We start from the raw sequence: 26,752 nt of genomic DNA, 5'->3' as shown, positions 1-26,752 counted from the left end.
TTCTCTGGGTCAAGAATAATTTTAAATGGACTGTGGCAAATTGGAAAAGTGTTCTGTGGTCAGACAAATCAAAATTTGAAGTTCATTTTGGAAAACTGGGACGCCATGTCATCCAGACTAAAGAGGACAAGGACAAACCAAGTTGTTATCAGCGCTCAGTTCAGAAGCCTGCATCGCTGATGGTATGGGGTTGCATGAGTGCGTGTGGCATGGGCAGCCTACACATCTGGAAAGGCACCATCAATGCTGACAGTTATATCCAAGTTCTAGAACAACATATGCTCCCACCCAGACGTCGTCTCTTTCAGGGAAGACCTTGCATTTTCCAACATGACAATGCCAGACCACATACTGCATCAATTACAATGTCATGGCTGCATAGAAGAAGGATCCGGGCACTGAAATGGCACTTTCACCCATAGAAACATTTGGCGCATCATAAAGAGGAAGGTGCGACAAAGTAGACCTAAGACAGATGAGCAACTAGAAGCCTGTATTAGACATGAATGGGACAACATTCCTATTCATAAACTTGAGCAACTTGTCTCCTCAGTCCCCAGACGTTTGCAGTCTGTTATAAAAAGAAGAGGGGATGCCACACAGTGGTAAACATGGTCTTGTCCCAACTTTTTTGAGATGTGTTGATGCCATGAAATTTAAAATCAACTTATTTTTCCCTTAAAGTGATATATTTTCTCAGTTTAAACATTTGATATGTCATCTATGTTGTATTCTGAATAAAATATTGATATTTGAAACTTCCACATCATTGCATTCTGTTTTTATTCACAATTGTACAGTGTCCCAACTTTTTGGGAATCAGGTTTGTACATAATGTAAACATAAAATGTACATAATGTTTGGGTATGGAGTTATAGATGCTATATCTAAATTTGAGCTGATTTCTCACAGCAGGACTATTGTATAGTACAGCAACATTTTCTGTCGGAGTTGTTCTGCTTTCCTTTGGAATTTGCTTTTAGATCCCGGTGGAACGTTCCAGACTGCGTGTTCTGGAAGACCAGCGTGAGACCCAGACAGTATTCGGTCTGTGGGCCTTGTGCGCTGTGACGTTCCATGGATAACATTTGTCTCGTCTGTCTGTGTGATGTGTCCCCAACGTGCAGCAACTCAAGGTGCTTCCCCTGAAGACCAGCGTGGAGCAGGACTGCATTCTGAGCCTGTCAGCCCGATGTGTTCTCATGACCTGGCGAGACAACGAGAAACTCCTGCTGAGGATCCCCACGCATGAGATCGCTGCCGCCTCCTACCTGAGGGACGACGCACTGCACCTCCTAGTGCTCAAAACAGGCAGGGCAACAGGCAGGGCAACAGGCAGGGCAACAGGCGGGGCAACAGGCGGGGCAACAGGCGGGGCAACAGGCAGCGCAACAGGCAGGGCAACAGGCGGGGAAACAGGCGGGGCAACAGGCGGGGCAACAGGCGGGGCAACAGGCGGCGCAACAGGCAGGGCAACAGGCGGGGAAACAGGCAGGGCAACAGGCAGCACAACAGGCAGTGCAACAGGCAACGCATCAGGCAGGGCAACAGGCAGCGCAACAGGCAGGGCGGCTGAGTAACACAGTGTACATATTTGGCCATGTCATTATGTCATCATGCATGAATGAAATACTGAACAGAAACAATAAACCACAAACCTTCAGATGTGTGGCAATTCATGAATTCCCACCTGAATCTCAAAAGCCTGTAAGTCTGCTGGATAACTCTTCCCCTCATCCCCTCCCACCTCCTACTCACTTTCTACCTCCTTTCACTTCTACTTTCCCTTTTCCTCCTCATCCTGCTCCAACGTGCAGGTCTGAACGTTGACACGGTTCTGGCGGGAGGCAGCCTGGCTGGTAACAGCCTGGAGAAGAAGAAGCCCGGGGGCATCGAAGGTCGTCGTCAGACCATGAGCAACTCCGACCCCCGTCCAGCAGGGGGCACCATGGAGCGTCGGCACACCATCTGCGGAGTGGACTGGAAGAACCACAAACCTTCATCCAAGCAGCAGCAGCCCAATCTGGCCGTGGTGCAGAGCGGTGGGGGCGGAGGGGGCGGAGGAGTGGGCGGAGGAGTGGGCGGAGGAGTGGGCGGAGGAGTGGGCGGAGCCGGAGGTTCTTATTGTTCAGTTGTGCGACACGACACACTTTGTTTTCTCACTCCAGAGAGGGCGGCAGCTCAGCTCAGAGGGAAGATGTTGTGTTGACGTGGCTGGCCTTGTGTTCCATTTAGTTTAATTATTTGTGTGCCAATCTCATGATTTTAAATTCACACTGCAGTTGTATTTGATTTGATCCGAGGTGCCGGAGGCAGTCTGGAGAGGACGACCAGGGGGGCCGGGAGCTGGGAACGTCAACACACCCGGAAGCCTGGAGGAGGCAGCTGGGAGAGGAGGCCAGTGAGCGGGAGCTGGGACCGACCCCGGGCAGTTGGGGGCAGTTGGGAGAAAAGAAATGGGGGCAGTGGAATTGGAGGTGTGTAAGGTGGTGATGGAGTAGGAGGTGCATAAGGTGGTGATGGAGTAGGATGCGTTTAAGTTAGTGATGGAGTAGGTGGTGTTTATGGTGGTGATGGAGTAGGAGGTGTTTATGGTGGTGATGGACTTAAAACATGTAGTTTATTGATACCCAGTTTAATATATCCAGTTTCCAGTTACCCAGTTTACCAATACCCAGTTTACAAATACAGTTTCCAGATAACCAGGTTACAAATACAGTTTACAGGTACCCAGCTTACCGACACACACACACATGTTGTTGATACCTCATTTGAGAAACACTGCCATTCAGTTCTCTGTATAGAACAAGCAAAATTAATGCTTTATGTCTGTTTACACATGTACAGGCAGCTGGGAGAAGAGACATGGAGCTGGGGGGAAGCCTGGTGGGAGCTGGGAGAGGAGACACGCCTGTACAGGCAGCTGGGAAAGAGGGAAGAGCTATGGGAGCTGGGAGAGGAGGAACCACAACCCACTGGAGCCCACACCATGTCCCGATGCCTACTGCAATCTGGTGATACTGGCTGTGGAGAGCAGGGTGACTTGACACATACACACACACACGCAGGTACACACACACACACACGCAGGTACACACACACACACACACACATGCAGGTACACACACATACAATCACTCTGATTTTTGCCCCCCTCTCACGTCTCTGGCTCTCCTTTTCTCTCTCTCTCTACTTTGCTCTCATTTTACCAAAATCAATATAGAGGCCTGGAGTCTTGGGTTTTCTCCATGTTGTGTCACCACCTTAAGTCACAGAGGGCAGGTTGTTCTCTCTGTTACCAGGTTGCATTCCAGCTACCTACTGGGAGACTTACCTCTTACTATCCTAATATCCTTAGTATCATTGTGTGTCAAATAGTTTTTATTTGGTTGTCTGGGGATTTGGTTGGTTCTAATCAACTGCACTCTATTTCTAATGGGCCTATGGTCAAAAGCAGTGCACTTCATAGACAATAGTGTGCTATTTGGGATGCCATCATAGAATGTCAGTCCCTCACGCTACAGTAAGAAATCCTACCTCAAAGATTGAACAGGTATTTTTATTCCTATGGGTTGGGTCTGCCCAACGTTTGATCATGTCAGACTCTGATATTGACAAACACACAGACAGTTGTACAAACAGACAGATAAACACACAGACAGGTAAACACACAGACAGGTGCACACACAGACAAGTAAACACACAGACAGGTAAACACACAAACAGGTAAACACAAGGACAGGTAAACACACAAACAGGTAAACACACAGACAGGTACAGAGCTAGACAGGAATACACAAACAGGTAAACAGACAGACAGTTATACATGCTTGACAGGGGCAGGCATGACAGGACAGAGACACACACACACACACACAAATAAACAAACACACACAGTTCTCTGTCTTTCATGTTGGTCCTGAGTTTAATACCCTGTAGTGAAATCCAGTCCTACAGCTGCTGTAGTTGACCTCTCATTGACCTGTTGGGTTACAGCTTATGCAATGCATTTTTTATCTAATATATGTGTGTGTGTGTGTGTGTGTCCAGGATGCTGCTGAGGAGTACTGTGCTCTGATCTGTCAGATGTTTCAGATCATCTACGGTCACCAGACCATTGAGTGTGTGGACCGGGCAGGGTTCCACTACACCATGCCTGAACGCTATTGGCTGCAGAGGAGTGAGTGACAGACGGTCCCTCCAATCAGGCGACAGACCTTGTGGGACAATACAGCCCCCTGATGACAGAGATAATACTCTTAGATAAACTGAAATCTGTTTGCACACGCCAGCTAATACAACGCACGGGCGGACATTAATATAATGCAACCTACCTGGTATAGTGCTGTGAACATATTATCTCAAAATGAAAGGTAGTAAAAAACTCCAAGTCCAATTCAGGTACCAAATGGTTTTTAAGAGATCCAGAGAGAGTATGAAAGAGAAACAACAGAGAGTGAGATGGACAGATGGGGACAAACATTCAAACACACACATAATTTCACAGATTTATAGATGAGAGTGAGAGCTGCCCCTGCTTTTACCTTGGTCCCCAGGCTATACACAGGTTGTGAAACTCCAGGAGTAAACCCAGACGAGCAATACACCAAAACACACAGTGCCTATGTGCCTGGAACATCTTCTGTTCAAGTTTGGCCTTGTGGGATGGGCTTTGCTAAGAATATTTTTTTTGTCATAATTTAATTTGAGCCAATAACAATATTGAAAGGCGTGTCTCCAAATGGAACTGGCAGTGTGTACTCGCGAAAATGTTCCCATTGACTCAGAACTGGGAAAGAAACACGCCCTACTTTCCTGCTACTTAAATCGCAAAATCCAAATCTAAACCAGCACACTGCACTGTTGTCCTAAAATGTTCTGTGAGAACGTTAACATTGATCTCAGGAGAGAACCAGCATGGTAGGAAAAATGGGACAGTAGCTGTGTTCACCCACAACACCAGTTCCACTCAGTGAATGGCCAAATCGCCCCCGTTTCGGTCGCTGTACCTAGCTACATATTTTGCTGTAACATGCGTTAAAGTTCGGAATGCATTAGGGTAGGCCATTGGCTGCATTGAGGGGTTGATGGGGGACTGCCCCTGCTTAAAGGAGTGACCCCGTATCTGCGAAACAAGTGACTGAGGTAAAATCCGTGCATTGGGAGACAAGCCTTCTCTAGCATCTATTATTTCTGTTAAAGTCTGGGGTTTGCACACTAAACAAACAGGACATGTAAAGGGGAGGGTTTATTTGGGATTGAGCCAGTTGCTTTTGAGTCCGGATTTCTGCCGGTGTTCCTATTGGCCACAAAGGCCACATCTTAAGCATGGCTCCTCCAGACCTTCCACAAATCTGGCCAGAGATCTCTGGGGAGGGGTTTATACCCACCCTGAGACCAACAGAATACATGTTATACCTGTCCCTGATGGTAACTAACTGATTAATGGGTTCTCTCCATGGCCACCATTTTGATTCACTATGTTCATTTCTCCTCCCAGGTGACAGCTGTCTCACCGACATGACATACAGTTACGACACAGACTTCAACTGCTGCAGCTCTTAGTGAGTAACACACGCACAGACACGCACACAGACACACACGCACACACACACGCACAGACACATGCACAGACACACACGCACAGACACGCACACAGACACACGCACAGACACACACACAGACACACACACAGACACACACGCACAGACACACACACAGACACACGCACAGACATAGACACACACACACACACACACAGACACACACAGACACACACACACACAGACACACACACTGAATGACGTGCAGCTATATCTCTGACAGCTGCGGTTCTTAGTGAGGCTGATGCACTGCAGGGAAATTAAACTGAATGTGTCTGCAAAGCCAGCAGACCAACTGACAGACAAACACATTAACTGGACATCAGCAGTTTTAACTCAGAGGAGTCTCTGAAATGGTGTCTTATCCATTCCATTCTCGGTGGACGCGTCATATTCTCCTCCGTACAACTGGCCTTTCGACCACGCTGTCTGTCTCTGGGTGCGTGTGTTCACAGTGACGGCTCCCAGGATGCCTTTGACCTCTACTACGGGGAGAGCTACAGTGAGAGCTCTTCTCTCTCCATCCAGGACTCCCATCACAGCCTGGCCTCCGTGCATAGCGATGGAGCGGACAGCAACCAGGGCCTGCAGCTCATGCAGGAGTACATGATGACAGTAAGAACAGTAACATGATCACAGTAACATGGTCACAGTAACATGATCACAGTAAAAACATTAGCATGATCACAGTAACATGATCACAGTAAGAACAGTAGCATGATCACAGTAACATGATCACAGTAAGAACAGTAACATGATCACAGTAACATGATCACAGTAAGAACAGTAGCATGATCACAGTAACATGATCACAGTAAGAACAGTAGCATGATCACAGCAACATGATCACAGTAAGAGCAGTAACATGATCACAGTAACATGATCATAATAAAAACAGTAGCATGATGGTAAAATTACTATAGTAAGTATATAAAGATGATCACAGTGACATTACTGTAGTAAATTTAGAAACACAGTAATGCCATCACAACAGCATGACCACAGCAATGTGATCCCATTAAAACGAGGGTTCACTGAAATCAAGAAGCTTGACAGGGTCACAGATTGGATACAACCAGGTCTATGACCCAGGCAGCACCTCTTCCTGCATGACATACTGTATAATGGAAACAGGAGTCAGTGAATTATTTTACAGCAAGGTGTGCATTGGGGAGGTTATGTCTACCAGATTTCAATAAGAGCATCCCCAGCACCATGGGCTCACAGATGTTATGAGATCACCGCTACGAAGGGGTCGCGAACAGAGAGGTTTTACGGCACACAATGTACCTCACAGATCTCTTTGGAAGTCAGCCATGAAGTCATGCATCAAACCCAAGTCAGACATTCCAGAGAAATACTACAATCGTCCTCTCAGGAATTGGGCGTTCTGCGGTGTGTCCTAACCAGTTAAGACCCCAGTGGTTGTCGGGGGGGGGGGGGGCAGCAAGATGGAAGGGGGTTGCAGAGCGTGTTCATCTAAACCAGAGCCCTCCATACAGTATACAAAAAGTATATATAAAAGTATATATATAGGGACATTTCTCTGGAATATATATTTTATATATATAATTTATATATACATATGTAAAATCTAGCTAATGTGATTATCTAGAGTGACTTTCATACATTATTGATTGAATACATCTCTCTTTCTCTCTCTGTACTCTATGCTAGTTGAGGTCGATGCTGAGCCCCCCAGAGCTTCAGCAGTTTGCTCTGCTGTTGAGAGAGTACAGGCTGGGGGCTCCTGTAGATGACTTCTGCTCTGACTTGCTGAAGCTGTACGGTGATGTCAGGAAGTTCCTGCTCCTGGGTAAGATAACACGCACACACATGCACACACACACACAAACACACACACACATGCACACGCACTCACACACACACACATGTGCACGCGCGCGCACAAACACACACGCATTCCTTCAGACCAGTTATTGAGTTTTTATGTTTCAGGAGATACCATAAGCTGAGGGTTCTGATTTACAGTCAATCAATCAAATTGATTTTAGAAATCCCCTTCTACATCAGCAGTTGTTACAAACTGCTTTTACGGACATCCTTCCTGAAACCCCAAAGAGCAAACAACATGAACTAATATGGATAGCGTCTAGGAAAGTCTCCCTAATAGGGTTGATATTATGGAAGAAACCTAGAGAGGAACCAGACTCTGAGGGGTGGCCCGTCCTCTTCTGGCTGTACCGGTTGAAAATCACCTACATTTAGGTTTGATGAAAACAACTTAATTTCAGCTTATTTTCTGTTGTTTGATTACTGTGAGAGAAAAAGAGCGGGAATGATGAAATAAGGAGAGACAAAATGGGAGATAGAGAGAGAGAAAAAAGGAAAAGGGAGGAAGAGGGCTGGGTAGAGAACGGAGGGAGGGAGAGGCCCGAGGGAGAGGTGGCGATAAAGGGAGAAGAGAGAGGGAGAGATTAGGTAGAGGGAAAGAGAGAGAGAGGAGAGTGTTTATGTTTATTTGTTAATCCTTACTGTTTGAATGTCAATCCAGTCACTGTGACTGGAAGTCAGATTCAAATTAAAGAAGACTGTAATTGTAAAGCATCCTTTCACATCACGTCCACACTTTTGAATCACTTGGTTCATGTCCTTTTATTCTGAATCACTTGGTTCCAATCCTATCATTTTGATTCACCTGGTTCCTATCCTATCAATATGATTCACCTGGTTCCTATCCTATCAATAGGATTCACCTGGTTCCTATCCTATCAATATGATTCACCTGGTTCCAATCTTATCGTTTTGAATCATGATTTGAGAACACAGACACTGAAACAAAGAGCTGTGAAGAGACCCTTTTTTATCATCAGCATTGCATTTTTCTGCATTATTGTTTGTACATTCATTCATTCATGTTATGATCTAATTCATGCAACACTTTCCCTGTGCACCAACCTTCTGCTTTAACCTTGGTCATAAGAGACACACTACGGCAATCAGCAGTCTTCTGTGTCTGTCCGTCTGTCTGTTTCTCTGTCCGTCTGTCCGTCTGCCTGACCATATGTCTGTGAGCCTATTTGATGCTGTCCATCCCTGTTCCCCTCTCCTGTCACCCCCCTATCAGGCATGCGTCCCTTCATCCCAGACAAGGACATTGGCGTGTTTGAGAGCTTTCTGGAAGGCATCGAGATCCGTGAGGGGGGAATCCTGACGGACAGCTTCGGTCGCATCCAACGGAGCATGAGCAGAAGGTCCGCGGCGGCAGTGCACGGTCACGACAGTTGGTCGCCCCCCTCGAGGTCGCAGGACTTCAGTCAGAGGATCAGTGACATCACACACGACATTGAGGCCCTGCGGTTCGACCAGGAACACGGGGGCTGGCAAGGGGAGCAGGGGGGTTACCATGGAGATATAGTGGAAGAGGATTACTATTTGTGATGGAGAGAAGTGCAAAGGAGGCCAGAAAAAGAAAGGAGAGAAAAAGAGGAGGGGTGGATGGAAGGAGGAAGGAGAGGAGGGTTAGGGGAGAAGAAGAGGAGGGGAGAGGATGGATGGAGAGGAGAGAAGACAAGAGGAGAAGGTTGAAGGAGGAGAGCGACAAGGAGAAGGGTTAAGATTAGGGTTTGGGTCTGAAGGTTGCCATGGAGATATAGAAGAAGAGAACAAGCAGGAAATCCGGTATCCTCCAACCAGGATTTTGTCACTCCAAATATGGACAAAGGGAGGAGCCACTGCGTATTCATTAAACACCTAGACAGTTACCTAAAGAAGTGGTTCCCTCATTCCATCTAACGTCTTGATGATGAGTCAGGACTGAGCCTGTCAGCAACTTCCTGTTCCCTTGACTGGCCTTTACAAAACCTGTCACATACTATGAGTCACAAACGTCTGACCAGTGCCCTTGTCGGGCCAATTGGGACGGAGCCACGTTCTATTGTCAGAAGCTCTGGACGCTAGTAATGTACAGGCTTCCACAATCCCAAAGAATTTACATGCTATTTACATCATGGACACCGCGCATGAATGAACGAGCGAGGGAAGGAGAGAGACAAAGCAAGGTAGAGCTGGGGAAGAGGCGTTCCAGAGAGAGAGACAGAAAGAGAGAGGGGTTTGACAGAAAACAGCCCTGACAGCCTAGGATGTTACATAGTCTAATAACAAAAATAAGTAGTCCAGCCTAGTTAAATAGCAAAATAAAAAGGTTATTTGTCTCCCTCTCCCCATTGGTGGATCAAGGTGTGACACTTTGACAATCTGTTAGTGGCAAAACCCCATGAATGATTCTCTGCTGTGGATCGGCAGCCCAACCTCAGAGAAGTGTCTGATCTGAAACCCCTGGACAAAAATTCTATCTGAGCCACTGTCACCAGCACCTAGTACAGAGACTGGCTGGCTGTAGCAAACCGCTCCCAGCTCAGAGGGGAGCTACAGCACCAGTCCCTCACCTTCCAGGAGTTAACCGGAGAGGTTATGTGGTCCAGTTTCAGTCTTTTGTCTAGTCTCCTCAACCAGCTTCGTCCTGACAGGTCAGATCCACCTCTCAGCAGTCTGACCTGGTGATCTATGGCTGTAAAACATCTCCGTCAACAATCTAAAGTCTCTGTCCATGACTTGAAACATAGCTCAGTAAGCAGGTTAACGGGCGTCAGGTGTGCCTTCTACAGATCAAACAGAAACAAGTGCCTCTCCAGAATAGCCCAGTATCTTTTCACCATACACCCTGCAAGTACTGAAGACCCAGTGCAGCTTGTAGAAGGAAAGCTGCCACTCTGTCCATCAAGCATTGATCCCCCTTGTGCAACGGACCAATACAAAGTGTGTCCCATGTAGACCAAACCAAATCCTCCAGTAAGGAATGCATTTGCTGTCTGTGGTAAGAACCACCCCAATTTGAGCAATTGAGCCTCAATTTAGTTCCACCAACCCCTTCCAGTTACTCTGCTGGAGAGAGAGAGAGAGACAGAGCACTGGAGAGATGGAGAGATGGAGAGAGACAGAGCACTGGAGAGATGGAGAGATGGAGAGAGACAGAGCACTGGAGAGATGGAGAGATGGAGAGATGGAGAGAGACAGAGCACTGGAGAGATGGAGAAATGGAGAGATGGAGAGATGGAGAGAGACAGAGCACTGGAGAGATTATGCTCAGAGAATCTCAGAACGTTTGAAATATTTCCCATCGTTGAAGAGACAAGCCATTCTATTTCCAGGGAAATTTGTGTTTCTGCGAGGACACACAAATCAAGCACAGGGAACCTCCCTGATCTAATGAGGATACAAAAAGATGGCTCTTATATTTCAGGCCATATTGTTTCTGTTTTAACAACAACAACAACATATCAGGGATCTGTCGCTTTTTCAATAGTAGAATACAGCAGGAAGATTAACCTATTTCTCATCTTTAGTCCACAACTCTGCACACTATATGATTACAGACACTAACTAATTTCTCTCTAAACTCATTCACTGTGAAACTATCAACACCTCTGTCTGATATCAGCCAAATGTAATTTTTTCTCAAAAGATCAAACCACTGACTGCCCGGCTATCTGTACAAATCAGTGATGTATACAAATGGGCCCAAACAAGCAAAGAATAATAATAACAAAAAGGGGCCAAAGAATGAACAATTCAGAGGCCACATACACTACCGACAAGAACTCTAAATAAAGCAATTCGGTTTTGGAAAAATCTAAAAATAATTTTTATTTTACATACTTACCAAGCTCTGCTATACCAAGAGTCCGGGAGGTTAACAATTCCTCCATCCAATGGGTCCCGCTGAGTTCAGCCAGAACAAAACCACATTACCTATTGGGAAACACAAGCACAGAGCAAAATGCAATATAAACTGTCACTATTTCAACAGTTGACTGTAGTGAACCATTTAAACATGGATACTCAAACGTAGTACAGGGCAGACACAAGAACATCTGGATGCCTGTATGAGGAATTCAATTCAATTCCTGCGCTCCAGAAGAGACTGAAATTGAGTGGTGTTACCTGACCAAATGTACAAAAACAATAAAACACTTATTTCCCCAAATGTTCTATTATTCTATTGTGATTCAATTATTCAAGGTTTTAAAAAATGATCTGATGAAAATAGGCCACCCATCCAGAGAGCAGCATTTTGGCAGCACAACACATTTCTGATTGCCTCAGCATTAGGGAGAGTGTCTGACCAACAAACCTGCCTTATTTCATAGATGCATATTGTATGTTTGTATGGCTATGATTTACTTTTATTCTCTTGATTATGATTCTAAACACATTCTCACTCACTAAACCACATTTCGCACTGTGGTGCACTTGTGTGGCACTTGTGTTGCAAAATGGTAATCACGGGCAGCAAAAGTTAAACACAACTACAACCCAGTTCTCATTGTTTACACACAGTGACTCAAAATTGCTCACACATGTTTCTAATGATGTGATCAAACCAATTGTCCAGAATATAACTCAGTTCAGTGGACACAGGTGGCACAGGTCTGAGGCAGATGAGGAAGAGTTCATGTCAGAGGTGGTGGACAAGGAGGAAGAGTATGTGTAAGAGGTGGCAGATGAGGAGGAAGAGTATGTGTAAGAGGTGGTGGACGAGGACTCAGCTCACTCCTCTGGCCGGACTCCTCTGGCCGGACTCAACACAAAGACATGATGCTGAGTCAGAATGAATCTCTCACTGACTTTGATTGTGCGGTTGCACAACATTTGTGGGTTAATTGTAATGTGCTTTTCATTTACAGTTTTCTTTGGTCATTGGGCTTTTGCAGTGGACTATGCCACTGCTGAATATACAGACATTCAATACTGTATTACTTGCAGTACTTACAGTGTTCAATACATTCACTGAACTAAGTTGTGATTATTATATGTTTTTATTGCAAATGGCATTTACTATTTACAAGTTGTTTAAAAATCTCTAACTACATGCCCTGTGTGCTGTGTTCTCCATTTTTTATGTAGTGTCTAATGAATGCTCTGTACTGTTTAAATATTGACTGGCTGTGTGTATGATCTGAAAGCATTGTTTGATTTTGAGAACAGATGAAATTGTTTTGAGGTGAGTGTTTGATTTTGACAGAAGAGTCAGGGCTTTTGTGAAAGTAGTTTGAAGCTCTGGATCTGTGTTTTAAGTTAAAAATTTGAGAAAATGGGTAAAGGTGTCAAGATATGTGTCTTAGCACAATTGTGAAAAACTATATTTGTCCTCTACACAATCTTGATGACAATTATTATTAATAATTTATAAATAATATACAGTGCATTCATTGTTATTTCTGGAGTCATTCTTTGACCACATGTGCATTTTTATGTTATGCCAATAAATGTAATTTGAATTTAATTTTCATTGAGTGAGAGGGAGAAAGATAGACAGAGAACTGACAGAGAAAGAGAGAGAGAAGGATGGAGTGAGGGAGGAATGGAGTTAGAGAGAAGACTGAGAGAGAGAGAGAGAGAGAGAGAGAGAGATAGAAGGATGGAGTGAGGGAGATATGGAGTTAGAGAGAAGACTAAGAGAGAGAGAGAGAGAGAGAGAGAGAGAGATGGAAGTGATAAATAGTGGAGGCTGAAAAAAAGGAGGGATTTAGAAATGTCACTAGTAGTGGAAGACCAAATATATAAAGGTAGGCTATTTCACATCAAAAGCATGTTGTTGGATGACCTAAGGGACCTGGAGAAGAGTGGTGGCTAAGGAGGTCAGATAACGAAGGGTCCGGGAGGAGGAGTGGTGGCAAAGGAGGTCAGACACCTAAGGGTCCGGGAGGAGGAGTGGTGGATAAGGAGGTCAGAGGAGGGTGCTGATCCATGTAGTGCATAAAAAATATATAAAAGACAGAATGTGCAGTGGAATGGTCCAGAATGTGCAGTGGGATGGTTCAGAATGTGCAGTGGAATGGTTCAGAATGTGCAGTGGAATGGTTCAGAATGTGCAGTGGAATGGTTCAGAATGTGCAGTGGAATGGTTCAGAATGTGCAGTGGAATGGTCCAGAATGTGCAGTGGAATGGTTCAGAATGTGCAGTGGAATGGTTTAGAATGTGCAGTGGATGGTCCACAATGTCCAAACCCTGCCGGCCCCTGGTAGAGAGGACAGGGTGCAATTTTGTTAATTGCCTTGAAGAGACATGATCATCTCAATCCTGCACTTTAAACTGAAGTAGGGCCTATTTACATGTCATATAGACACACACACACACGGACACATGCCTATTCAGCCTGGCTTTCAAGCTAACAAGCGCCCACAGCTTGTTAGCTCCCACTTCAATATTCAACGTTTGTCCATAGAAATCAGGATTATAAGCTTATATTAAGGCATTAATTCCAACTGGTTAATACCAGGGCTCAGAGTCATGATATCTTTTAAATCTAAACGACTGCCCTGCACCAGGAATGGTTATTTACTTACCTGTTTTTGAGCATACAGCCACAAACCTATGTTACTTGTCTTTATTTAGGTTTCCTTTACAGGGTAATCAAACTGAGAGCTAGGTGTCTCCAGCTGCAGAACTCTGTTCACGTCTAGAAAATACACAGATATGAAACACACACACAGTCATTAAAAAACTATCTAAATTGGCCGTAAAACAGTCAAGCCTACTTGATAGTAAAAGCACTCACCGTTGCTACAGTACTGAAAATCTATCGGAGCGTCCTGGGACGAACGTTGAATACAGCCTTTGATCGCGTGTTATCTCCCTGATCTATCAGCTGTGTATAATTACAGTCCCCAGGGTTAATAGATTATGGAGGTATCCAGCACTGCTCTGCTGACATTCTCCCTGGTGGAAAACCCTACACAGGAATACACAAACATACAAACATGCCCTGATTTTCCCTGGCGGCTGCTGACCTTCCCAGAATTGAGTCTGCCCCTGCCTGCAGCCTCTGCCAGAGTGTCAGTGGTTGTGTGTGTTTGTGTGTGTGAGTGCGCCCGTGTGTGTGACTGCAAGAACCTGGGTTATCAAAAGCTATTACATCTCTGCCGGATCTGCTGTTTTGGAATTTGTACACAGGCAGGGCTGGGCTTCACGCGCACTAACATCACAAAAACAAGGTAGTGCGTGCGCTGGGGAGAGACCAACTGATTTCGGATTTTTTTAGGTTTTCTCTACATGTTCCTGATGTTTGGTCACACAATGGGATACTATAGAAGATGTTTTGGCAAACATCTTCAAATACAGCATTTCTGTGAGTGAGTGAATGAGGACAAAGTATCGTTTTAGAAATTCGTCAGCAAACGTATTGTGGATTATCACTCTTCTGTCTACGAATTATCAGCCTCTAATAATGTTACAGAATATGGTTCAAAGATATCCTAATAATGTTACAGAATATGGTTCAAAGATATCCTAATAGTCTAGGATATCTTTGAACCATATTCTGTAACATTATTAGAGGCTGATAATTCTTAGGCAGAAGAGTGATAATCCACATAGGCTACGTAAACTATCTACAAATAAATCGAAATATGTATATACATTATGGAGGTTCATAAGCCTTCCTGGATTTGTCAATGTTGTAAATAATAACATATATCAACAATGTTATTATAGCGTATAAAATCAATAAGAATAGAGTTTCCATTGTCAAAATAATAGAATTTGATCCCGTAAGATGGAAACGATATTAACTTAAACTGTTAGAATGTTTTGACTCCCAGCGCTAAGCCTAAACATTTGTAAACCTTTCTGATACAAAAACCAAGACAGGCCAATCAATGATCTCTACCGTCCATCTATTTTTAAATATTCTTTGTTCCCGTCCAATTAAAATGCGGGTGGGCGTGAACAAGTCGGCTCGCGCCCACCACAGTGCTGAGCGCTCGCGCAGGGTCGAATGCCATGACAGCTTGGGAAACGTCCTCACTCGAGAATGGCGGCTGCCGCCTGCAGTGCTCTTAGTACCTTGACTAACAACACAACCAAACCGCATAAAGAACACCTGCGGAAAAGTAGAGATTCGCGGCGGAGACAAGCAGCTATTCTATTCCTTAGTAACATTTCATTAGACGGACGGCCAGTCCAGCCGAGAGACCATGGAAACCAAGATCACCGTCCCAGAGACAGCGAGTTCCCGGGGTCGGATATCGAGGCGACTGTGGCGGAGATGTCAACGGCATCTAGTAGCTGTGGGACCTTCGCTAATATACCTACGGCTATAAACTGCGGGACCGTTGGGAACGTTAGCTCTGTGCCGAGACTCGGGATGATCACTGTCCCGCCCATTCTCGTTGTGCCTTCGGACTCGTTCAGTGATGAGACCACGGAGGTATTTCTGGAGAGGCGAGGAGGGTCGTTTTCCTCACAGGGAAATCTCCTGTCTCCCTCGAGTCTGCTTCCTACTCCTCTGGGAGCGCGAAAGTCCTCCACGTTGCTGTCGGTCCAGAGTTGTAATTCGGTAACTTCGGAACCGGGACGAAGGTGAGTTTGTTGCTTTGTAATTTGTGTCCCGCAGCTGAGTCACACATTTCTGGTCTGGTACCTAATTCAAATTCAGACGAAGGGTCTTGTCATTTTAACTTAATCCACCTGTGACTCTTGATTAAATGTGTATTTATATATTTTAAGGCACCCAGAAAACAGATGGCTACATTACCTCATCTTAACTTGGCGTTACATGGTTATTCGCCTATAACGTAAGAGTCAGTAAGCTTATCTTTCAGTCCATTAGGCTGCCAATATAAGTATTTTACATGGGCAATGAAGTGGTGATTTTCTTGACCAAAAGGTGGGTAAACTGTTATTGGTCATTTACTTCCTCATTAGAAGTGAGTGTGACTCACTCAACTGCACTTTTCTCTGCAGAGGGGTGTGAACTGAATTGTCTGTTGTAGATTAGATACAAGTTAGACAAATTCTTTGTCCGAAAATCCGTTACAGTTGGTTACTTTGTAATAACAAAAAGCCGCGACTAAGTTTAGCTACACAAATAAGTCCTATATAACTGCATGAATGTTAACCACTTAACACATTTATCCAGACTCAATTTATTTTTTAAGTTTGCCTCTTGTATCATGTGCGTATGCCTATTAGCAACGTGAAGTTATAATTACCCAGAAAGGCACTTTTCTTATGAAAGCTTGACTGTATTTTTATACATCTAGTCTATGTTACAAAGAGTGACTGGTGGATTGGTTGCGCTTTAAAAAAAAAAAAAAAAAAAAAAAAAAAAAAAGAAACTAGGCACAAGTTACTACTTGTACACAGTATGGTTACCACTGTGTAAAGTTCCCCCACCCACCTACACCACCATCATCACACTTCTAATGCACAACCTCACTAGACATGGGTATGAATAGGTTTACTCAAGGTCTAGTGCAGTCTGCTAGGACCTTTGTATTGTGGCAGCTTTGCCCTTTCCATGTAGAGGTTTTATAAGTTGACTTGTCTCACCACATCATTAGCTGTTAGCTAAGCTGGTCTATTAAACAGTGAATTTAGTGCACATTATTATACACAACATAGAACAACGTTTGACTACCTGTTTAAGTGCTTAAAGTGTGTTGTTTTATCTCTAAATCTATTAGGGCTGCTGACCCAGTTCAGTAATAGCCTGTGTGGCAGTCTCTTAAGTTAACAATCCACTCTTTAAACTGCGTGTCAAACGTTTTTAATTGTCATGTGCACAGGATGTATGATGCAAACCACAAAAGAATCCATACAGATTCTCACTGGACCCGTCTAGAAAAATGAATGAAAATGGGAAAAGGGGATTTCAAAAAATGTATCATAATAATTACACTGCCAATAGCAGTGATGTATTTATGTTAGTGTTTACATGGTGTGTGTGTGTGTTTGTGTGTTTGAGCGGATGCATGTGTGTCCAGGTGACCCAAGTCTGTAAAGGTGGTCAGACCAGGTCCTGTGTTTAGCAGTCTGACACAGCTTGTAGACTGAAACAGTCTCTGACTCTCTTAGCGTGAGATTCATTGGCACATGGCATTAAGTACAGGCTGAGGAGCAATAGAAGAGCACATTCTGGACATTTCCACGTGGAAGAACCCCTCAGGACAAACATGTGAACCTCATGGTTAAGAGTCAGTATTAGAACAGCTCCTTCCCAAACCATTGGCAGTAATATGGAGTTGGTGCCCCCATCACCAACTGCTTAAGCAGTCTCCAGTCTTATAGGAAAGCTTTCCACTGGTTGTTGGGACTTTACTGCAGGGATTTTCTTCTAGTCAGCCACAAGAGCATTAGTGAGATCAGGGCAGTGATGTCGATCAGTAAGGTCTGGCTCGAAGTCAGCTGTTTCAATTCATCCTGAAGGTGTCCTAAGGGGTTGAGGTCAGGACTTTGTGCAGGCCAGTCAAGTTCTTCCACAACCATCTCAACAAACCATTTCTGTATGTTTCGCTGTTTCAGCGAGGGCATTCCCTCGCTGAAACAGGAAAGGGCTTTCCCCAAACTGTTGCCATACATTTGGAAGCCCAGAATCCTCTGGAGTGCCGCAGCGTTAAGGTTTCACCTATAATATAACTAAGGGGCAGAGCTCGAACCATGAAAAACATAATTCTGTTAAGTTTAGTGGAGGAGGAATTAACTCCTAACTCCAGTCTCTCCCAGCAGAAAAACAATTTGGCAGAAACAGTAACTTTGTGTATGTGGATGATAATGAATGGACATTTATTCCTAAGGGGTTGACAAAATTTTGGTTAGGCCAAATCGAGTATGAAATTTTAAATTGATAGTAAAAAGAACAAGTATGAAGTCAGACTTCAACCGTGAATACTCTACTAGTTACAACAACAGAGGGATCCACTATGTCGTTATGTTGTTATTGTCAGCCAGCTGGGTCAACACACGCACACACACACACATAGCCACACACACACACATAGCCACACACACACACATAGCCACACACACACAGCCATCTGGTTCTACTGTCAAAATGAGAACCAACAATTTAGTTCAATAGATTTGAACCCTGACCTTAACCTAAACCTAATCTTTACTTCAATAACCTTTATGTCTTAGCTTAACCTAACCTTAACTCCAAACCTAACCATTAAGGCCAAAACTAAATAAAAATGTTAACCCTTCACTTATTTTATTAGACCCAAGTCAGATAAAAAGACTACGGTAGATGAAACGACAGACCATGAAAAAAAAACACTCTTATTTCAACTATCTTAAAAGATGACTCTGGCACTATCATTTTACCTTCTTTATTTTAATGACATTTTCTGCATACCATCTGTCTCTGAACTCGCGCTAAGCCACTTCTCAAATGTCCTCTATAACATAAGCTGACTCCCATAAAACAACTGAAGGCCTTGGTTTACTCAGTAGCCATCTGAAGTTGTATGCAATAGAGATGCTGCTTGGGCTAAAGCTAGACCCTCAGACACTGACTGCTATTCTTGTAGATAATGAAGATATCAATGTGTAAAATTTGTTAAAAAGCAAAAGCATAAAAATGTGTCAGTGTGTTTTCTGAATACCCTGGCAATTCAGCTAAATTCACCATTTTATCTCTGTGGGTTATCAATATGAAAGAATGTATAATTATATTCAGTTTGGGAGTTTACTGTATGTTGATGGGGGATTTTTGGCCAAAGTTTCTCTGAGTAATTCTGAATATGTTTTTCAGTTTTTCCTCAAATAAAACCCTTAATATTTTATTATCTTTAGACTTCTATCTTTAGGAAATCTACACGTTCTGACCTGGAGCCTAGATTGCTTAAGTGTGCAGCTTCCCGTATTTCTGTGCTATAAATCCACATCTTTTACACAACTTTCCTAACATATGCAAAGCAGCTTATATGCTACCACTCCATAAAGGAAGAGTTTAGACTTTGTCCTACTGTTTTAAATATTTCAGTGTTTTTATACATTGGTAATTCTGTCAACAAAAACAAGTCTTTCTTTTGTGTTTTTGTAACCTCAGTTGAATGTCCATGGCGTTCAGTCATGAGGTGTAGCGGGTGTACAGCGTTTTGTCATCAGGTGTAGTGTGTCTGTGGCGTTCAGTCATCAGGCGTAGTGTGTCTGTGGCGTTCAGTCATCAGGCGTAGCCTGTCTATGGCGTTCAGTCATCAGGCGAAGCATGTCGACAGCGTTTTGTCATCAGGCGTGGCGTGTCTGTGGCGTTCAGTCATCAGGCATAGCGTGTCTATGGCGTTCAGTCATCAGGCTTAGCGTGTCTATGGCGTTCAGTCATCAGGCGTAGCATGTCTATGGCGTTCAGTCATCAGGCATAGCCTGTCTATTGCGTTCAGTCATCAGGCGAAGCATGTCGACAGCGTTTTGTCATCAGGCGTGGCGTGTCTGTGGCGTTCAGTCATCAGGCGTAGTGTCTATGGCATTCAGTCATCAGGCGTAGCATGTCGACAGTGTTTTGTCACCAGGCGTAGCGTGTCTATGGCGTTCAGTCATCAGGCATAGCGTGTCCATGGCATTCAGTCATCAGGCTTAGCGTGTCTATGGCGTTCAGTCATCAGGCTTAGCGTGTCTATGGCGTTCAGTCATCAGGCGTAGTGTGTCTATGGCGTTCAGTCATCAGGCATAGCGTGTCTATGGCGTTCAGTCATCAGGCGAAGTGTTTCTATGGCGTTCAGTCATCAGGTGTAGTGTTTCTATGGCGTTCAGTCATCAGGTGTACCATGTCTATGGCATTCAGTCATCAGGTGTACCATGTCTATGGCGTTCAGTCATCAGGCGTAGCGTCTATGGCGTTCAGTCATCAGGCGTAGCATGTCGACAGCGTTTTGTCACCAGGCGTAGCGTGTCTATGGCGTTCAGTCATCAGGCGTAGCGTGTCTATGCCGTTCAGTCATCAGGCTTAGCGTGTCTATGGCATTCAGTCATCGGGCGTAGCGTTTCTATGGGGTTCAGTCATCAGGTGTAGCGTGTCTATGCCGTTCAGTCATCAGGCTTAGCGTGTCTATGGCGTTCAGTCATCAGGCTTAGCGTGTCTATGCCGTTCAGTCATCAGGCTTAGCGTGTCTATGGCGTTCAGTCATCAGGTGTAGTGTTTCTATGGCGTTCAGTCATCAGGCGTAGCGTCTATGGCGTTCAGTCATCAGGCGTAGCATGTCAACAGCGTTTTGTCACCAGGCGTAGCGTGTCTATGGCGTTCAGTCATCAGGCGTAGCGTGTCTATGCCGTTCAGTCATCAGGCTTAGCATGTCTATGGCGTTCAATCATCAGGCGTAGCGTTTCTATGGCGTTCAGTCATCAGGCGTAGCGTTTTTATGGCGTTCAGTCATCAGGTGTAGCATGTCTATGTCGTTCAGTCATCAGGCATAGCGTGTCTATGGTGTTCAGTCATCAGGCTTAGCGTGTCTATGGCGTTCAGTCATCTGGTGTAGCGTGTCTTCAGCTGTTTAGATACAGGAGAGTTCCAGTCTTACTGGTGAGCAAGAAAAAGAGCTGTTTGATTGTTATGTTTAACTACAGACTGCCCTCCATCCATGAGGGGAGACGTCTCATTTAATTAAGAAAAGGTGCTGAATGGTTTTAACACACGCTCATGCAGACACACGTACACGCATCAAACAAAGGGTGTGACAAAAAAGTCCTACGCTGGAATCTGAATGACATCATCTATGTGTCAATACGTGTATGTGTGTGTCTTGTGAAATATCTGTATATGGTCTTAGTTAGGCAGGGTTAACACAAGGAACTGAAACAAACCGCTCCCTACATGACGATGATTATACACACACACACACAAAAACCAGCACTAGTACTTACAAACTCTCTCTCTACCATGGTCTTTTTTCTTATTTCCTTTCCATGAAGGCACCATGACCGATACCATCGGGCTTGTCTAGGGTAGCGTGTGTGTGTGGGTGGGGTGGAAGTGTGTGTGTGCATGTGTGCATGAGGGTTTATTGAAATTCCTGTCGAATTGAGGACCAGTTTGAGTTCCACAGTATTTAGGTGAAGACCTTTTGTCCGGTCTTCACTTTTCAAAATATGATTTTTCAGGTCTTTGGTTCAGCTTTACAATTAGGGGTTAGGATTAGGTTTAGAGTTTAGGTTTTTGTGGTAGGAAATGTAAATAGATTTTGAGTGTTTGTCTCTTCCATATTCAGCTTAACTTGAGCAGTTCCGTCTGAATTCCCCATCTCACAATATAGTGCCGATTAGAAGTTTGGTTTAGTTGTAGTTTTATTTCGACAGCACATACGCAGGCATCAACACACACACACACTCACACACATTATATTCAAACACACATATACACGTGTACACACATATAGTAAACACACACACATACACACACACACAACACTGTGTTTTTCCCAGCCTGTCTGTCTATATCAGAGCCAGTGAATTATGTTTTGTATAAACACTTTGAGACACAAACACCCAAACATGCAGCCCCAGCCTGTAGCTGCTGAACATATGATGTGATCTGCTAACAGATTCCAAGACTGTTATATACGTTGTTGTCTAATGCAGGCCTGTCTGGCTGGCTGACTGGTGGTCTGTCTGGCTGGCTGACTGGTGGGCTGGCTGACTGGCTGGCTGACTGACTGGCTGACTGGTGGTCTGGCTGGCTGGCTGACTGGTGGTCTGTCTGGCTGGCTGACTGGTGGGCTGGCTGACTGGCTGGCTGACTGACTGGCTGACTGGTGGTCTGGCTGGCTGGCTGACTGGTGGTCTGTCTGGCTAACTGACTGGTGGTCTGTCTGTCTGGCTGACTGGTGGTCTGTCTGTCTGGCTGGCTGACTGGCTGGCTGACTGGCTGGCTGACTGACTGGCTGACTGGTGGTCTGTCTGTCTGGCTGGCTGACTGGCTGGCTGACTGGCTGGCTGACTGACTGGCTGACTGGTGGTCTGTCTGTCTGGCTGACTGGCTGGCAGGCAGACTGCTTGACCAATTGGCCACCTTGCATTTGTCTTATAGCAGATTTGGATGGAAAGTATTTGTTCTAAATGGTACCCTATCCCCTACATAGTGCACTTGTTCTGACCAGGCCCCTAGGGTTTAGGGTGGCATTAGTGGCGCACACAGTGTTTCCCCTAGGGTTTAGGGTGGCATTAGTGGCGCACCCAGTGTTTCCCTCGACATGCCACTGTGTTCTCACAGGCCAGTAGACACTACAGTAGAGAGTCTGTCTGTGTTTAGAGGCCTGTAAACACTTATAAACACTGTATAGACAAGACGTTGCAGCCACAGACAGACAACAACACACGCAGTTGTAGTTTCATTCATTAGAGTAGACGTGCCTGTTAGGACAACCAAAACCTGACCTTTCAAACGTATGCTGCAAAATTCCCATTTTAAGCTTTGTGAATTGACTTGCACCAGCTGGGCTTGGGTACCAAGTGTACCGTTTAAACCCTTTGGTGTTCCAAATAAACACATCTGCGTGTTTAGCACGGTAAGCAAGGTAAAAATAAATGTTATAAATAAATGCAAGTCCTAAACGTTAAGTCCTTTCTACGGGCTGTATTAGTTCACCCGGAAGAGCTGAAGTTGTGTTCCTGGTCAGACAGCTATTTGTCTAGGACTGACTATGCTATAAGGCTTGGCTGAGTAATGTGGTATTAGAGACCAACTTGTAGAAGGCTTGAAATTATTGTAGTTTTCAATATAAAAACGATTCAAATGTTGGTTTATATCCCCCCCGTAATGCATTATCTTATGTCAGAGGGATGGCTGTGTAAGCTGATCTTTCTGGCAACTCATGGGAAAGCTAAAACACTCCTGGGATAGCGAAAAGACTCATGGGAAAGCTAAATTACTCATGGGAAAGCTGAAAAAAAACCGCAAGGAAGGCTAAAATACTCATGGGAGAGCTAAAATACTCATGGGAAAGCTAAATACTCATGGGAAAGCTAAATACTCATGGGAAAGCTAAAATACTCATGGGAAAGCTCAAATACTCATGGGAAAGCTAAATACTCATGGGAAAGCTAAATACTCATGGAAAAGCTAAAACACGCAACAGATGGCTAAAATGTCTTTTGGCGGATGTATACAGTCTTTAAAAAAAAAATAAGTAACCACAGTGACATTGCCTAATGAAACAAAACTTCATGCTCAAAGGAGAGTGATTTAATCTGACCAGAAAATCTCTTCTACTATAGCCAGCAAGTTTCAGAGTGATGAGCCCTGTCACTTGTCAGCTATCAAAGAAAGAGAAAGGTGAGCTCCTGAACCTTTGCTGCAGTACAACCTCCACTGGTGTTCCATGGAAATCCATTGATTTATGGGATAGCACAGTTGTTTTGCAAAAATGTAGGAGGTGCTTTTAGGCGAATGTCTACAGATTTCTTTAAATGAGCGTCATGCTTGTGTTATCTGACAGATTCTGAACATGCTTCGGTGCTGACGTGAGCCCACTGCATTTAATGGTAATGAGTTGCTGAAGTGGCTGTCCTAGAAAGTGGTATAATCAAAAAGATGCCCCATAATACACAAACCACAACACAGAGATCCTATCTAATTCCTAATGCTGTATTCTCGACTCCCTTAATTATGTTGTTCTGAGCAGGGCTGTGTTCTCATTCTGGGCCTGGAGCCTGCAATGGATCCTTTGTTCTTAACCGGTGACTCAGCGGAAGGCACCAATAAGCAACCAGTGAAGTGCGATAGTAACAGTCCTGGACCAATCAGCAACCAAGTCACTGAGAAGGGTAACGGCCGGCTAATGCTAAACTATAACACCACTGCTATGAAGGACTGAGGGGTGTTTAAGCTAAAGCCTTTGGCAGTGATGTCACAGAGGTCCTGACTGACTGCTGGCTGCCCCTGAAGCTTTAAGCCAAGATCAGCACACTGATCCTCAGGATGTGCAGCACTACTGATTGAAACCAGTTGATAGACACAGAGGGAGGGAGGGGGAGATCTGGGCGAGGACAGAGGGAGGCCATGAGGAGATTGAGGGTGAGGCAGGGAGAGGCGGACATTGTGGGAGAGAGAGAGACGAAGAGGGACTGACAGAAGACTGGAACAGAGAGAGACAAAGAGATTGCCAGAAGACTAAAGAGTGAGACAAAGAGATTGCCAGAAGACTAAAGAGTGAGACAAAGAGATTGCCAGAAGACTGGATAGAGAGACAAAGACAGACCAGCAGAAGACTTGGAGAGAGAAACAAAGAGAGACCAACAGAAGACTTGGAGAGAGATGAAGAGAGATCGACAGAAGACTGTGAGAGAGAGATGAAGAGAGACCAACAGAAGACTGTGAGAGAGAGATGAAGAGAGATGGCCAGAAGACTGGGAGAGAAACGAAGAGAGACTCACAGAAGACTGGGAGAGAGACGAAGAGAGACCGACAGAAGACTTGCAAAGAGTTGAAGAGCGACCGACAGAAGACTGGGAGAGAGAGATGAAGAGAGACCGCCAGAAGACTGGGAGAGAAGTGAAGAGAGACCTCTAGAAGACTGGGAGAGAGACGAAGAGAGACCGACAGAAGACTAAGAGGGTTCCCTCTATGATTGTGAGGTCTGGAGTCCACATATAAAATATTGTGTGCAATGAATACACTCAATTGAGGATGGGAGAAGAATTGTGCAGAGGCATCCTCAGAGTACAACATAAAACCCTGAATAATGCATGCCGAGCAGAATTAGTACAATACCCACTAATCACCCATGTGTATAAAAGATATGTTACGTTTCACTAACACAGTAAGTTACATTTCACTAACACGATAAGTTACATTTCACTAACACGATAAGTTACATTTCACTAACACGATAAGGACAGCGACAAAACCCTCATCTGCAGAGAGAGGAACCCAGACAAGAGCCTGCTCGGAGTAGGCGCACCAACAATCTGAACAAAGCCCACAAAATTAGGTGGAAATGGAGCTGCACTCTCATAATCTCCTGCTATATCTATGACCACATTAGTGACCCATATTTCCCTCCGATTCTACAGACCCAATCAGATTCCCTCTGTTAAACGAAATGTCTTCATGTGTAATCACAGCATCAAGATTGGTTTCCTGTTGCAAAGACAAATGGGGGAACAAGATGAACACAACATTGTAAACATAGTCATTTGAAAGGTGAGTAGACCCCCTGGATAGATCTCTATTTTCATATTTGGACACATGGATATGTAATCTTCACTTCAGTACTACTGACAGACAAAGGTAACCTAATTTAAAAAAAAGTTTATACTTTGGAAAAATGTCTTCATAAAAATGAAATGCAGATATGAGGCTCTTATGTTCAAATGCAGTGTTTGGTTATTGCAGTGCGTGTCATCTGGTTATTCAAAAGCAGTGTTTGGTTATTGCTGTGCGTGTCTTCTGGTTATTCAAAGACAGTGTTTGGTTATTGCAGTGCGTGTCATCTGGTTATTCAAAGACAGTGTTTGGTTATTGCTGTGCGTGTCATCTGGTTATTCAAAGGCAGTGTTTGGTTATTGCAGTGCGTGTCATCTGGTTATTCAAAGACAGTGTTTGGTTATTGCTGTGCGTGTCATCTGGTTAATCAAAGACAGTGTTTGGTTATTGCAGTGCGTGTCATCTGGTTATTCAAAGACAGTGTTTGGTTATTGCAGTGCTTGTCATCTGGTTAATCAAAGACAGTGTTTGGTTATTGCAGTGCGTGTCATCTGGTTATTCAAAGACAGTGTTTGGTTATTGCTGTGCGTGTCATCTGGTTATTCAAAGACAGTGTTTGGTTATTGCAGTGCGTGTCATCTGGTTATTCAAAGACAGTGTTTGGTTATTGCAGTGCTTGTCATCTGGTTATTCAAAGACAGTGTTTGGTTATTGCAGTGCGTGTCTTCTGGTTATTCAAATGCAGTGTTTGGTTATTGCAGTGCGTGTCATCTGGTTATTCAAAGGCAGTGTTTGGTTATTGCAGTGCGTGTCATCTGGTTATTCAAAGACAGTGTTTGGTTATTGCAGTGCGTGTCATCTGGTTATTCAAAGGCAGTGTTTGGTTATTGCTGTGTGTGTCTTCTGGTTATTCAAAGGCAGTGTTAGGTTATTGCTGTGCGTGTCTTCTGGTTATGCGGCCAAACAACTCCACCATTTAGTCATCTGTCCAGAGCAGTTTGTTCCAGTAACTTTCCTGATTCTAAATTACTCTCTAAGGATATTCTTATAACGTGCATCTGTTTTGCTGCACCAAATACTAATTTAGACATTTTCTGTGATTGTAGGTATGGGCTGTACAAACCTTTTTCCACTTACAGTAATTGCATTTTCGATTTTTCGTGTGATTGTTAAACTAAATTGTTAAACTGGGTTACCTTATCAATG

The 26,752-nt window shown here is 44.3% G+C and overlaps 2 protein-coding genes across 6 annotated transcripts in view; both read left to right on the top strand.

The window, feature by feature from the left end:
- ccm2l (CCM2 like scaffold protein) overlaps positions 1–9,083 on the top strand; it is a 15,138-nt gene extending 6,055 nt beyond the window's left edge. For all 3 annotated transcript variants that reach the window (XM_013136251.3, XM_013136250.3, XM_013136249.3), the window contains 9 exons: positions 1,128–1,311; positions 1,818–2,117; positions 2,304–2,477; positions 2,848–3,038; positions 4,051–4,180; positions 5,501–5,564; positions 6,059–6,218; positions 7,281–7,419; positions 8,692–9,083. In XM_013136251.3, coding sequence (XP_012991705.2) covers positions 1,128–1,311; positions 1,818–2,117; positions 2,304–2,477; positions 2,848–3,038; positions 4,051–4,180; positions 5,501–5,564; positions 6,059–6,218; positions 7,281–7,419; positions 8,692–9,005 — 1,656 coding nt within the window. In that variant the 3' untranslated portion in view covers positions 9,006–9,083. The remainder of the gene's footprint in view (positions 1–1,127; positions 1,312–1,817; positions 2,118–2,303; positions 2,478–2,847; positions 3,039–4,050; positions 4,181–5,500; positions 5,565–6,058; positions 6,219–7,280; positions 7,420–8,691) is intronic.
- A 6,186-nt stretch (positions 9,084–15,269) lies between these two features.
- The window catches only part of cables2b (Cdk5 and Abl enzyme substrate 2b), a 32,039-nt gene continuing 20,556 nt past the window's right edge, over positions 15,270–26,752 (top strand). The window contains exon 1 of one of the 3 annotated variants that reach the window (XM_013136282.4): positions 15,270–15,987. In XM_013136282.4, coding sequence (XP_012991736.1) covers positions 15,440–15,987 — 548 coding nt within the window. In that variant the 5' untranslated portion in view covers positions 15,270–15,439. Of the gene's footprint in view, positions 15,988–24,908; positions 25,544–26,752 lie in introns of those variants that run through there. The other 2 variants (XM_010900354.5, XM_034295950.1) reach the window with 2 other exon arrangements.

This window comes from Esox lucius, chromosome 12 (assembly GCF_011004845.1).
Source record: "Esox lucius isolate fEsoLuc1 chromosome 12, fEsoLuc1.pri, whole genome shotgun sequence".
Lineage (NCBI taxonomy): Eukaryota > Metazoa > Chordata > Actinopteri > Esociformes > Esocidae > Esox > Esox lucius.
This window is presented reverse-complemented; position numbering and strand designations above follow the sequence as displayed.